This window comes from Scyliorhinus torazame, chromosome 7 (genome assembly GCF_047496885.1).
Source record: "Scyliorhinus torazame isolate Kashiwa2021f chromosome 7, sScyTor2.1, whole genome shotgun sequence".
NCBI lineage: Eukaryota > Metazoa > Chordata > Chondrichthyes > Carcharhiniformes > Scyliorhinidae > Scyliorhinus > Scyliorhinus torazame.
In genome coordinates this window covers 140,350,223-140,364,788 of record NC_092713.1, presented here as the reverse complement: position 1 = coordinate 140,364,788, position 14,566 = coordinate 140,350,223, and the positions used below count along the sequence as shown (strand labels likewise).

Below are 14,566 nucleotides of genomic sequence, written 5' to 3'. Positions count from 1 at the left end.
ATATATGATGTCGGTTGTACACAGGGTTTTAATCATGCGTAGGAAATGCTCCACGGGTTGGGTGATGGATGGAGATGTGGGCGCCGGTGCTGGAGGGAGGGGAGGCCCGGGGATGGGGGAAATGAGACAAGGCCGCGACAGGAGCTGCGCCAGAGGGGGCGGGGCTGGCTCAGGAAAGCGCGGGAAAATGGGTAGGACGGAGGGGGGGGGGGGGAGTGGAAGAGCGCACACTGATTGTTGGGGAGGAGGAGGGGGGGGGATTCCCACACGGGGGGGTCAATGGGACGGCGGGGGATGCCGGGGTCAGCAGGAGTCAGCTGACTTACGGGAGTGTTATGGGGGGAGCAAAAGAGCTAGACTTGGGTCTAGCGGGTGCGGGGGGGTGGGGGGGGGGGAATAGGGTTGCTGCTGCACTGGCCGAGGGGGAATTGGACACAGAAGAGGTGGTCGGGGCAGGGGTCCCCCGTCTGGGGGACTGGAGGGTGAGGGCGGCACGGGCACGGGACTGGCCTAGAAAAGGTGATGGCTAGTCGGCGGGGGTGTGGGGGGGGGGGGGCCAATCCGGCTGATAACGTGGAATGTGAGGGGCCTGAATGGGCCAGTAAAGAGGGATGGGGAGGACAGGTATTCCATTCAGGGCTGAATGCGGAGAACAAAGGGGTGGCAATATTGGTGGGGAAGCAGGTGTCGTTTGAGGCCAAGAATATTGTTGTGGACAAGGGAGGCCGATACGTGATGATGAGCGGTAAGTTGCAGGGGACGTGGGTGGTATTGGTAAATGTATACGCCCCAAACTGGGACGATGCTGGATTCATGAAGCGTATGTTGGGGCGCATTCCGGACTTGGAGGTAGGAAGCTTGATAATGGGTGGGGATTTCAACACGGTGTTGCACCCAGCACTGGATCGCTCCAGATCTAGGACCGGAAAGAGGCCGGCGGCGGCCAAGGTGCTTAGGGGATTTATGGACCAGATGGGGGGAGTGGATCCATGGCGGTTTGCCAGGCCGCAGGCCAGGGAATTTTCTTTTTTCTCCCACGTGCACAAAGCCTACTCCCGGATAGATTTTTTTTGTCCTGGGCAGGGCGCTGATCCCGAAAGTGGAGGGAACGGAGTATTCGGCCATAGCCATTTCAGATCACGCCCCGCACTGGGTGGAACTGGAGTTGGGAGAGGAGAGCGACCAACGCCCGTTGTGGCGGTTGGATGTGGGACTGCTGGCAGACGAGGCGGTGTGCAGGAGGGTGAGAGGGCGCATTGGAAGGTATTTGGAGGCCAACGACAACGGGGAGGTGCAGGTGGGAGTAATATGGGAGGCGCTGAAGGCGGTGATCAGGGGAGAGTTAATCTCCATCAGGGCTCATAGGGAGAAGAGAGAGGGCAGGGAAAGGGAGAGGTTAGTGGGGGAGATTTTAAGGGTGGACAGGAGTTATGTAGAGGCTCCTGAAGAGGGACTACTCAGGGAGAGGCGAAGTCTCCAGACGGAGTTCGACCTGTTGACCACAGGGAAAGCAGAGGCACAGTGGAGGAAAGCGCAGGGGGCGACGTATGAGTATGGGGAGAAAGCCAGCCGGATGCTGGCACACCAGCTCCGTAAGAGGATGGCAGCAAGGGAGATAGGTGGAGTCAAGGATGGAAGGGGAACTGCGGTGCGGAGTGCGATGAAAGTAAATGAGGCATTCAAGGCCTTCGATGAGGAGCTGTATAGATCCCAGCCCCCAGCGGGGGAAGGGGGGATGCGACGATTCTTGGACCAACTGGGGTTCCCGAAGGTGGAGGAGCAGGAGGTGGCTGGTTTGGGGGCACCAATTGGGTTGGAGGAGCTGAGTAAAGGACTGGGGAGCATGCAGGCAGGGAAGGCCCCGGGACCGGATGGGTTCCCGGTTGAGTTCTACAGGAAGTACGTAGACCTGTTAGCCCCTTTGCTGGTGAGGACTTTTAATGTGTCAAGGGAGGGAGGGACCCTGCCCCCGGCAATGTCTGAGGCGACGTCTGAGGCGATGTCTCTTTGATCCTGAAGCGGGATAAGGACCCACTGCAATGTGGGTCGTACAGGCCGATCTCGCTCCTCAACGTGGATGCTAAGTTGCTGGCAAAAGTGCTGGCTACGAGGATCGAGGACTGTGTCCCGGGGGTGATTCACGAGGACCAGACGGGATTTGTAAAGGGCAGGCAGCTAAACACCAATGTGCGGAGGCTCCTAAACGTGATTATGATACCATCGGTGGCGGGAGAGGCGGAGATAGTGGCAGTTATGGACGCGGAGGCCTTTGACCGGGTGGAGTGGGATTATCTCTGGGAAGTGTTGCAGAGGTTTGGGTTTGGGGAGGTGTTTATCAGTTGGGTTAAGCTCCTTTATAGAGCCCCGGTGGCGAGTGTGGTTATGAATTGGCGGAGGTCGGAGTATTTTCGGCTGTATCGAGGGACGAGGCAGGGGTGCCCCCTGTCCCCCCTGTTGTTTGCATTAGCAATTGAGCCTTTGGCCATGGCATTAAGGGAGTCCAGGAAATGGAGGGGGGGTCGTCCGAGGGGAGAGGAGCATCGGGTGTCGCTGTATGCGGACGACCTGTTGCTGTATGTGGCAGATCCAGTGGAGGGGATGGTGGAGGTCATGCGGATCCTAAGGGAGTTTGGGGACTTCTCGGGCTATAAGCTCAATGTAGAGAAGAGTGAGCTCTTTGTTGTACAGTCAGGAGACCAGGGAAGGGGGATAGACGATTTACCGTTGAGGAGGGCGGAAAGGAGCTTTCGGTACTTGGGGATCCAAATAGCTAGGAGTTGGGGGGCCCTACATAAACTTAATTTGACGAAGCTGGTGGAGCAGATGGAGGAGGACTTCAAACGATGGGACATGTTGCCGCTCTCGCTAGCGGGTAGAGTGCAGTCGATCAAAATGGTGGTCCTCCCGAGGTTTCTTTTGGTGTTCCAGTGCCTTCCAATTGTGATCACCAGGGCCTTTTTTAAGAGGGTAGGCAGGAGCATTATGGGGTTTGTGTGGGCGAATAAGACCCCGAGGGTAAGGAGGGGGTTTCTGGAGCGCAGTAGGGACAGAGCAGGGTTGGTGTTGCCGAATCTGGGTGGCTACTACTGGGCAGCCAATGTGGCGATGATCTGTAAGTGGGCGATGGAGGGAGAGGGGGCGGCATGGAAGAGGTTGGAGATGGCGTCCTGCAAAGGGACGAGCCTGGGGGCGCTGGTGACGGCACCGCTGCCGCTCTCGCCGACTAGGTACACCACGAGTCCGGTGGTGGCGGCAACGCTAAAGATCTGGGGCCAGTGGAGACGACACAGGGGCGCAATGGGAGCCTCGGTGTGGTCCCCGATCAGGGGTAACCATCGGTTTGTCCCAGGGAGGATGGACGGGGGGTTTCAGAGCTGGCATCGGGCAGGGATTAGAAGAATGGGGGACCTGTTCATTGATGGGACGTTTGCAAGCCTAGGGGCACTGGAGGAGAAGTTTGGGCTACCCCCGGGAAATGCTTTCAGGTACATGCAGGTGAGGGCGTTTGTGAGGCGACCGGTGAGGGAATTCCCGTTACTCCCAGCACAGGATATTCAAGACAGGGTGATCTCGGGTGTATGGGTTGGAGAGGGCAAGGTGTCGGCAATATACCAGGAGATGAAAGAAGAGGGGGAGGCTTTGGTAGAGGAGCTGAAGGGTAAATGGGAAGAGGAGCTGGGGGAGGAGATTGAGGCGGGGCTATGGGCTGATGCCCGAAGTAGGGTTAATTCCTCTTCCTCGTGTGCCAGGCTCAGCCTGATACAATTTAAGGTGGTCCACAGAGCGCATCTGACGGGGACGAGGCTGAGCAGGTTCTTTGGGGTGGATGACAGATGCGGGAGGTGCTCAGGAAGCCCGGCGAATCACGCCCATATGTTCTGGTCGTGCCCGGCACTGGATGGATTCTGGAGGGGAGTTGCGAGAACCATATCCAAGTTGGTGAAAGTCCGGGTCAAGCCAAGTTGGGGGCTAGCATTATTTGGAGTAGCGGACGAGCCGGGAGTGCAGGAGGCGAAAGAGACCGGCATTCTGGCCTTTGCGTCCCTAGTAGCCCGGCGAAGGATCTTGTTAATGTGGAAAGAGGCAAAGCCCCCCCCCCCAGCATGGAAGCCTGGATAAATGATATGGCAGGGTTTATCAAGTTGGAGAGGGTAAGGTTTGCCTTGAGAGGGTCTGCGCAGGGGTTCTACAGGCGGTGGCAACCGTTCCTAGACTATCTCGCGGAGCGTTAGAGGAAGGTCGGACTGTAGCAGCAGCAACCCGGGGGGGGTGGGGGGAGAGGAGGGGATATCTTTCGTGGGTGGGGGGGGGGAGGGAGGGGGAAGGGGGGGGTTATTTGGGGGGCATTTGAGCAAGAAAACACATGAATGATCCGGAAAATGTACGGGAGGAATCCAATGTACAAAGCTCTGTATTATATCGATTTGCCATGTTCATGTCTTGCTATGCGAGCTTTCTTTCTTTTTGTCATGGGGGGCGGGGGGGGGGGGGGGGGAGGTTTGTTTTGTAAGGTTGAAAAATATTGTAAAAAAATTCTTAATAAAAATATATTTTAAAAATAAAAAATTGATGAAGCAGCTGAAGATGAACCAATGACATCACCCTGAGGAAATCCTTTTCTCAAAAGAATAGAAAAGCAGAATATTTTTTTAATGGCTAACCTACGAACATACCTAAGTTTCCCTGACAAAGCAACACAAAAACTGAGCATGGAAGAACAGCTAGCAATTGTAGGGGGATTTGGTGTACAAGAATAAAGTCTTGCTACAATTGTATGGGGGCTTTGGGAATCTTCACCTGGCAAACTGTATGCAATTTTGATCTCTCTATTTAAGGAAGGAGATATTTGTATTAGAGCAAAATTTCATTAGATTGGTCCCTGATTTATGGGAGTTGTGCTATAATGAAAGTCTATGCAAATTGGACCTTTGTTCCTTGGAATTTGAACGATACACGAGTCATTGAGTCAACAGATTTTGGTTCCATTCACTCCTGTAATTCCGCTTTCAAGTTTTTATCAAAAATCTTGATACTTTTGAGTATTGTCATCTAATAAATTGAGGGGTTGGGTTTTACGGGGACCCTGGATGTGGGGTGGTGGTGGGGGTGGTGGAAGGAGGCCAGCATCCCATCCCCTCAGGGTAATAATCAGGGGAATGGCCTGTCCCTATTTAGCCAGCTCACCTGACGGCCATTTAACAGCTGTCGGGCAGATATTGGCTTGTGGTGGGCCCCATCAGGGGAGGAAGCCACGTCCCCAAGGTTGCCAGCCAATCAAATAGCTGGCTACTCTCTAATCTCAGAAGACCTATCGGGAGCATTGGCTACTAGTGGAACTGCAGCCAGTCCCAAAGTGGGCATTCAGTGATTAGGCACAATTCAAGGTACATCTGGGGTCTCATCAGGCTCCAGTGAGGGTGGCGAGTTGGGAGCAGTAGGTGCAGGCCGGTGTGGATACGGTAGAAGAATGGAGAAATGAGAGGGCGTGAAGACCATTGGGGAGACCTCCAGTGGACACAGGGGGCATGTAAAGGCAGCACTCTACCTCTTGACAGCCCACCAGCCCAAAAGTGAAATCTGTACCCATGACTTGGATTCTCTCGCCACAGGTAAAACCTGAATGGTAATGGGGGAGGCTAGGGCCTCAATTTAGCTATGGATGCATGGGTCTCTCCACACCTTCCCCACTGCTGGTAAAATAACAGTGATATGGGGGCAGATTGGTAGGTGCAGCAAACAGCAATTTTACCACTCCCCCTCTCTGCCTGACAATCACCCCTGATGTAGTCAGTGATGAAGGATTCCACAAATGAAATCTTCCATCAGCCATTACACCATATAGTTGTTCAAGCAGACTTTGTTTCTTTTCTAACAGGGTTTTCTTTTAAAAGCAATGATCCAGTGACCTCACAATGCTCCGATTGTTACAGCATAATTCTGCAACTATGGAAACTCTGTCCGCGATGGTAACATAATCAATGACAACAGCAGTGCACCTACATATCATCATGAGTCAAGGTTTTTGCAAACAGAGTAGACCTTGTTTGATCAAGAGTGCATCTCTTGCTTTTGGCTCATTCTGAATAGTCGTTAGTATCGTGAGGAAAGCTAGCATTATTTGAAGTGAAGAGAAAGGACAAAGACATTCAAAGTGTCAATCACGTTTTGTGTGAAGAGTCTGGAGGTATTTTGAAATCAATTTGAGTTGGGCAGAATTTGTCAGAATTGAAATTTTAGACAAAATTCAGATGTGGGTGGGATGGAAACATGAATGCCAATGGCAGTAATCCTGTTGAAGTTCTGACTGTGTTTTGATAATTGGTAATGTCTCCGACCCTCCACCGCAATCAAAAGTAGATTGACCACCTTTTGTGTCTGAACTTGGCCAAGAGGAAAATGTTTCTTCTGTCAGGGATGCCAACTTCAGAATGAAACACTAAAATAAGGCTCTGTCTGCACCCTCAGGCGATCATACGATTACATGGCACGACTTGAAAAACAGCAGAGTTCTTTCTGTTCTGGCCACTGTCTAGCCCTAAAACAAGATTATTAAAATAGATGATCTATTTGTTATCACATTTCTACGTATGGCAGCTTGCTGTCTGCAAATTGTCCGGTGCCTTTCCTACTTAATTGCAAAGAAGGCAGTCATTAAAGTACCTGGAAAGTGTAAAGTGCTTTGGGACTTCCTGAATCAAAGTTTTGTGTTCCATTTTGAGTAACTTATTGAGGTATCTGAAGGATTATATTCCAGGCTGTCTCCATGGCTATTCTTTAAAGACAGAAAGGAATAAATGAGTCTTTTTCAAAATGGTAGGCAATGACTAGTGAGGTACCGCAGGGATCGGTGCTGAGACCTCAACTATTCGCAATATATATTAATGACTTAAATGAGGAAATGAGATGTAGTATCCCCAAATTTGCACATGACACAAAGCTAGGTGGGAGGGTGAGCTCTGAGGAAGATGAACGGCATATCCGGTATAATTTGTAGAGACCTGAGGTTATCCACTTTGATAGCAAAAATGGGAAGGCAGATTATTATCTAAATGGACAAAGTTAGGAGAGGGGAATGTGTATTAAGACCCGGGTGTCCTCTTATGCAGTCACGGAATGCTGGTACAGCAGGCAGTAAAGAAGGCAAATCGTATGTTGGCATAGCAAGAGGATTCAAGTACAGGAGCAGGGATGTCTTGCTGAAATTATACAGGGTCTTGGTGAGGCCACACCTGGAATATTGTGTGCAGTTTTGGCCTCCTTACCTGAGGAAGGATTTTCTTGTTACAGAGGAAGTACTGAGAAGGTTTACCAAATTGATTCCTGAGATGGCAAGACTCTTGTACAAAGAGAGATTGAATCAGTTAGGATTGTATTCACTGGAGTTCAGAAGAATGAGGGGTCATCTCATAGAAACCCATAAAATTTGAACAAGACTAGACATGGTAGATGAAAGAAGGATATTGCCGATTGCGGGTGAGTCCAGAACCAGGGGTCACAGTCTGAGTTATGGGTAGATCATTTAGGACTGAGATGAGGAGAAATTTCTTCACCCAGAGAGTGGTTGGCCTGTGGAATTGGCTACCACAGAAAGCAGTTGAGGCCAAAACACAGTGGGTGGAATTCTCCGTTCGGAAGTCTGTCCCTGGAGTCGTAAAGCAGAATGCAATTCAGTGTTTCGCACCATGCAAATTAGAGGGGTTCCCAGGGAATCCTGCTATTGGGCTGCCACCTTGAGCAGGCGGCCTGATAGCAAGGTCCCACAGCCTGCCATCCCCTTCATGCTGCAAATCGGCCCAACCAATCCCCACCTCCCACACTGCAAATTTGCCCCGACACCTCCACCCTCCCCGCACAGCAGCCCCCCACTCCCAGATTGCCTGAATGCCACCCCTCCCATCACCAAGTATAGGAGTGACCTGACCCCCACCTGCCAGAGACCTCTGTAATAGGAGGACTCCCCCACAGGTACCCCTGCCAAAAGGAACCCCCTCCACAAACACCTCCCCCCACAAACAAACCCCCTACCCGAAAAGGGACCCATTTCTGTGAGCTAGAGAGCAGTCCAGGTGGGGCAGTGGGAAGGATTATAGCTGTGATATTTCCTTGCAGCTCCACGTGTCCATTCCTCATAGGAGAGCAGCTGTCCCTGCATCTGGTTCCCACAGATCTATTATCCAAAAGCTATTCATAGCTTGCGGGTAGATGCCTGTGATTGACATCAACAAACTATCTGCATTTTGAATCATTCATATCCTTTCATAGTAAAGTGGCCCAAGTTGTGAAACCCCAATATTTGTAAACGTTCACCACATCAAAGAGAGGTAAGTGCTGCGAAATCACATGCTTGAGTGATTGGAATGCACTTAGCGCTTGAAATGTACTTACAGGCGTGGCCAAGAAGTGCATTTTTGGGGAGGGGTGACCCTCGGATGGGCTCGGATGATCTGTATCAGTGCGGCCCCAGCCCCCTTGGCCACTGCGAGGTCCACCATGTCAGGACCATGCTGATAAAAACCACAAGTGATCCACGCCCAGGTGATTCCCGGCCACAGGGACCTGAAAATCATGGGAGGCTGGAATTTACATCCCAAGCCGGCACGCATCGTAGACCTCGTTCATGCTGCCAGCGGGGAGTCAGAGCATCGCGTTCAGCTCTCCGATGCCGACTTTCCACCGACACCCAATTCTCCATCCCATTGGGGAACGCATTCCAGGCGTCCTGGAACAGAGAATTCCGCCCTGCATGTTTTCAAGAAGGAGTTGGGTATAGCTCTTGGAGTGAAGAGGATCAAAGGATATTGGGGGGGGGGGGGAGGTGGAGTCAGGCTATTGAGTTGGATGGCCATCCATGATCATAATATGAATGGCGGAACAGGCTTGACTGGCTGAATGGCCTCCTGCTGCTCCTATTTTCTATATTTCTATGTGTCATTGGAAAAGGCAATGAAACTGATGTCTGCTGTTGGAATCTGTTAATCTAGTATATTAAGTTTGACTGCAGTCAAACACTTTCATGTTAATTTAGGTTTGACTTTAACCTGATGTTTGTTTTATTTATATCTTAAGTATGACTGCATATCATCTTGGGGATGTCATGTGTGGACACAATCCAATGTCCATGCCGTTGTTTTGAAGCAGATCGGTGATTGGCTTTTCTCTGTTGTTCATTTCTGTTGTAGTAGTTGGAACACATTTCATAGTTACCGATTAATGCTACAATAGCCAGACTATTGTGAGGTCACTGGCACAAAAGGGCAAAGGGGATAAGTGGTTATGGGGAGAAAGCAGAAGAATGGGGATGAGAAAATATCAGCCATGATTCAATGGCGGAGCAGACTCGATGGGCCGAGTGGCCTAATTCTGCTCCTATGTCTTATGGAACTAGAAAACATTACTTTTGTAAAGATCCTTGGAAAAATAGGCCTGAATTTTACAATCCATCGCCATTGGGAGTAGGTTGGCAGGCAGGTGACAGTGGAATAATTAATGAATTGGCAGGGGATGCTTGTGCTTGTCGTCTAATTACCCCCACTGGTATTTTACTATGGCGGGTGGGATAGGTGGCAGGTATCTTGCCCCAGTTGGACCATTTGAGGCCAATTGAGAGCCTCTTAGGGGTTTCTTCAGCTGCTGTTCGTATTTTACCAGCGGTTAGGGACAGGATGGCCCAAGTCACTTTGAGACCAATGGGCAGTCGCACCCAACAGCACCCTCCCTGTGGAACACATCCCGACTCCAGCGACTCAATCGCCCCACCCTCAATCACCTCCTTTCCAGGACTGATGACTCCTCTTCGCTTATCTTTACTTCCAGCTTCCAGTGCTGCTCCTGGTCTGGGACCACTGCAGTCCCAGCAATGGCCACTGCTTCCATTGGCACTGATAAATCTACAACACAATATCAACAACTCTAGGAGGCAGGGCATTCAAAGTCAGGTAAGGCAACTAATTGCATGAGACATGTCAAATACTACTGTGGCTTCCAGGGTCAGCAGTGATGGGCTCACCCCCGACTTTCCAGTTGGTGGGCATGGCTGCTGCCTTCACCTTCACCATAGAAACAAAGTATACTTGAACTTTATAAATGTTGATGGAATGTTTCACTTGTAGAAGCCTTCATAAGTGGCATTTAAGAGCAAATGTTCATTTAGAGGATCATATGCTCCTGGAAAATGATATTCAGTCCACGATCATTATTACATTGCCAAAAACAAAAATAAGTCAATGAATGGACGAGGCATCTAATTCCACAATTACATTAGTGCGTCGATCAACTTAAAAAAGCAATAAACTGCGATTATGACTGCATATCATCTTGGGAAGTCATGTGTGGACACAATTCAATCTCCATGCTGTTGGTTTGAAGCAGAACAGTGATTGGCTTTTCTCTGTTGTTAATTTCTGTTGTCGTAGTTGGAACACATTTCATAGTTACCGATTAATGCAAAATAAACTGCGAATGCTGGAAATCTGAAATAAAACAGAAAATGCTGGAAATACTCAGCAGATCTGGCAGCATCTGTGGCGAACGAAGCAGAGTTACCGGTTCAGGTCGTGACCGTTCACCTGAGCAGTTCTGCAATCTTCCAAGTTGCGCAAAGTGTTATAGAAAACAGAGCCTTTTTGTGTTCTAAATTTAGTGGCCTACTGTAGTATCCCATTAGACCCCAGGAGCAGTCCAGGACCAAAATCTCCATGGCAGCTGCCAACCTGCTAGTGTTGATCTCAGTGTGTTGGCATTACAACATTATCACCTCAGCCAGACTGCTTCATCGTTTGCTGCAATCCACTGCACCTGACATCCCTTCCTGATACTCCCTTGACTGCCACTGCAACTCCAGCAGTGGACTTCATGTTTTGGACTGAATCCTGAGGCTCATCATCTGACTTGGATTCAGCAGAATTGTGGGCTCCAGCAGTCCTCCGAGTGCTAGCTATCTGTGATGTGCCTGCCTCTGACTGCCGTGGAACGGATTGTGCTGTGCTCACCAGATTGTGACCCCCGCATCTGCTCTATGTCTAGATGCCTCTGTACCTGCACTGGTGGAGGCTGCTTCTTCAATTTCATCATCCAAATTGTCCTTAAACATGAGGCTGAGGCTCAGACGCTTCCCAGATATATCTATGAACAAGAGTAGAGAAAATTGGCAGAGGACTTGATAGGAGCACAAAGCACTCAGTTGTCTGGTGCAATATTTCTCTTATGAAAGCCACAATCACTGATTTCATCTGACAGGTACTCCTGTGCAAATGTCCACTTAGCAGGCCCTATCATTTACTACACGATGACACTCAATACTGCCTCGGTTTTTATTACAATTGCCAAAAGCAAAAATAAATCAATGAATGGAACTGACATCTATTGCAACAATAACATACACACACAAATAAAAATATCTTACAGTTCTGTGATTTGCATATATACATTGATTACCACTCACAGAAAAAAGGTGATTGTACCAATGATCTGGATTTTCCTTATCAGCGGACTTTGCCTTGTGGCTTGTATTTAACCACTTGTGTAGTTCTACAGACATAAAAACGGTCAGTAAAAAAACTCATTTCAATGGGCAATATTATGGAGAGAAGGCAGTGGTGAGCTATTTGCCTTCTGCTTTTTACTGCTTCCAGCCCTTCCCATTAGCACTGTGCCAAGGCAGCAATGCCAGAGGTAGCATCGCTGGCAGCAGTCTCATCCCCAGGTTAGATGTTTGTGGGTTGTGGAGACTTGAGCATAAATTCGAGACTGAGAATTGTGCCCAGTTGCAGTGCAGGTGACACATTGTCAAAGGTGCCATTTTTCAGATGAGACGTTACCTGTGCCCATCTCTTTGATCAGAGTGCTGATACAACAATGAGGGTTTCCAGATGGGTGGGGTGTATGGAAGCTACAGGAACCCGAGACCTCAGAAGACTTCAATGAAACCGACACCATACAGCAGCTTTACCAGTCAGGTGTCCTTGCCACCAAATGTATCCCCATTACCCCCAGGTCACTGGACAAACAGCCCTCAGCAAGCCTGAATAAAATCTGAAAGGCTCCTTGCTCCCCCTCAGAGACTAGAGCACCAGGAACCCATTTTTAAATATTTGTACCAAATCATGTGACTCATGTGGGGGAGGGAGGGCAACACAGGTGGCACTTGAAGTAGGCTCCTAACCCGATAATAGCATTCAAATGAATGCTGATGAGCACTTTGTATGTTCCTGTCAGTGTGGAACCCACAGTGTGGAATCCCGGATTTGGCCCGACACGGGATTCACCGGGCCTTTGCAAATCCTGCTACTCGCAGGCCGCCCCGGAGAATCCCAGCCTTAAAAGAGGAAAGGAATCGTGGCAGAAGAAAAAAGGAACCTGTGACATTTATTGTTCTGGGACTGTTTTTAAGCTTTATTACAATCTTCCACATTTGATGTTTAATTTAGTTTTGACTCCAATCTGATGCTGTTCTCATTTAACTTTTAGAACTGACTGTGTGCCATCAAAGATGACAACTTGTGGAATTAGTTCCATGCTGGTGTACTTAAGCAGAAAGGTGATTAGCTATCTTCAATTGTTCATTAGATTGTCATAGCTGAATTGTTTAGCAATGTATGCATCATATTTAGAAACTTGTGGACTCACCACAGGACAAAACGTGTTTAGGACTCATTGCTTTTTTCAAAGCCCCTTGCAAACATTTAAGTGGAGTTTACTTTAATAACCGCACATTGTAAAGGCTGGTTGAAGATGAACATAGAACAGAGAGTGCAGAAGGAGGCCATTCGGCCCATCGAGTCTGCACCGACCCAGGTAAGCCCTCACTTCCACCCTATCCCCGTAACCCAATAACCCCTCCTAACCTTTATGGTCACTAAGGGCAATTTATCATGGCCAATCCACCTCACCTGCATGTCTTTGGACTGTGGGAGGAAACCGGAGCAACCCGAGGAAACCCACGCAGACACGGAGAGAACGTGCAGACTCCGCACAGACAGTGACCCAGCGGGGAATCGAACCTGGGACCCTGGCGCTGTGAAGCCATAGTGCTATCCACTTGTACTACTGTGCTGCTCTCTCATCACTGATTGCATATGTCAGGAATTGCTGCGGAAATGCCCAATTAAAAGACCTTACCATTTACTAGACAATGTAATGTACTGGTGCCTAAATTTCTATTACAATTGCCAAAAGCCAAGTGTGTTAATGAAATCAACTGTCTTCTATGCTGCAGTGATGCACTGAGCAGCACGTTATAGATTTAGTATCATTATTAATAAATGGTTAAGATAACTGTAGAAATGACCTGGGTTTTCTTTATTAGCTAACTGCATTAATTTGTGCAAGCGTGTATATAAAATACCAGCGTGTAGTTCTAAAGCCATCGCAGTGAAGTGTACAAGAATGATCAGTTATAAAACTGTCCCAGAAGGGAAAGAAGGCAGTGGTGATCTTGTTTGCCTTCTGGCCTTTTCTGCTTCCAGCCCCGTCTATTACTGCTGCACCATGACAACGCTGCCAGAAGTAGCAGTCTGACAGTGGACTGTAGTTACTTGAGCAGAAAATCTAGGCTGACAAATGAGTCCAGTACCGAGCAGATGTCGCACTGTTAGAGATAAGACTTTAACCTGCTGGTCGGTTGGCTATAAGATTCCATGGCGCTATTTGATGAAGAACTGTGGACTTCTTCCCTGTATGCCTCAAACATCATTACTCAAACAGATTAACTGGTGATTATCACAAAGTGGTCAGTGGGAACTTGCTGTCTGCAAAATTGTCAACAGTATTTCTTGGGTTCCAGCCAATGAAGTATTTCTGGTATGAAGCTCTTTGGGTATCCTTCCAAGTCAACACTTTTGTGACCTATTTTGAGTGGTCTACTGAGGTATATGACGGAATAGCTCCCAAGCTTTTTCGGTCGGCATGTGCTGGTTTTTCTGTGACATTTCAGGCGGGCATTCAGATCTTGGGGGCATGGGCTAATGTGAGATTATCAAAGCCCATGCTAGCTGGCAGAGAAGGTAAAAGTAAAGAGAAGGTGAGATGTTTTATTTTGACACCAGAGTAAAGAGAACTGTGCCATATCTGCTTTTCAAGCACAGAGAAATCATGCAGCACTACATAGAGACAACTCAACTTGGGGTGGGGTGGAATGCAGAGAAAAATGTTGATTGTACATATTGGAGAGTAGCCAATGTTGTTCCAATTGTTTAAGAAGGGCAGCAGGGATAATCCAGGAAATGATAGGCCAGTGAGTTTTACGTCAGTGATAGAGAAATTATTGGAAAAGGTTCTTAGAGATAGGATTTACTCACGTTTGTAAACAAATGGACTTATTAGTGATGGACAGCATGGTTTTGTGAAGGGGAGGTTGTGCCTCACTAATTTGATCGAGTTTTGAAGAAGTGACAAAGATGATAGATGAGGGAAAGGCAATAGATGTTGTATACATGGACTTCAGTGAGGCCTTTGACAAGGTACCTCGTGGTAGACTGGTACAAAAGGTGAAGTCACATGGGATCAAAGGAGAGCTGACACGTTGGATACAGAACTGGCTTGGGCACAGAAGACAGAGGGTGGCAGTAGA

General features: G+C 48.8%; 1 protein-coding gene across 1 annotated transcript in view; it reads left to right on the top strand.

Moving 5' to 3' along the window:
- The first annotated feature begins 6,068 nt into the window (after positions 1 to 6,068).
- The window catches only part of LOC140426606 (ral guanine nucleotide dissociation stimulator-like 1), a 409,325-nt gene continuing 400,827 nt past the window's right edge, over positions 6,069 to 14,566 (top strand). The window contains exons 1-3 of the mRNA XM_072511576.1: positions 6,069 to 6,184; positions 9,814 to 9,935; positions 12,466 to 12,535. Coding sequence (XP_072367677.1) covers positions 12,488 to 12,535 — 48 coding nt within the window. The 5' untranslated portion in view covers positions 6,069 to 6,184; positions 9,814 to 9,935; positions 12,466 to 12,487. The remainder of the gene's footprint in view (positions 6,185 to 9,813; positions 9,936 to 12,465; positions 12,536 to 14,566) is intronic.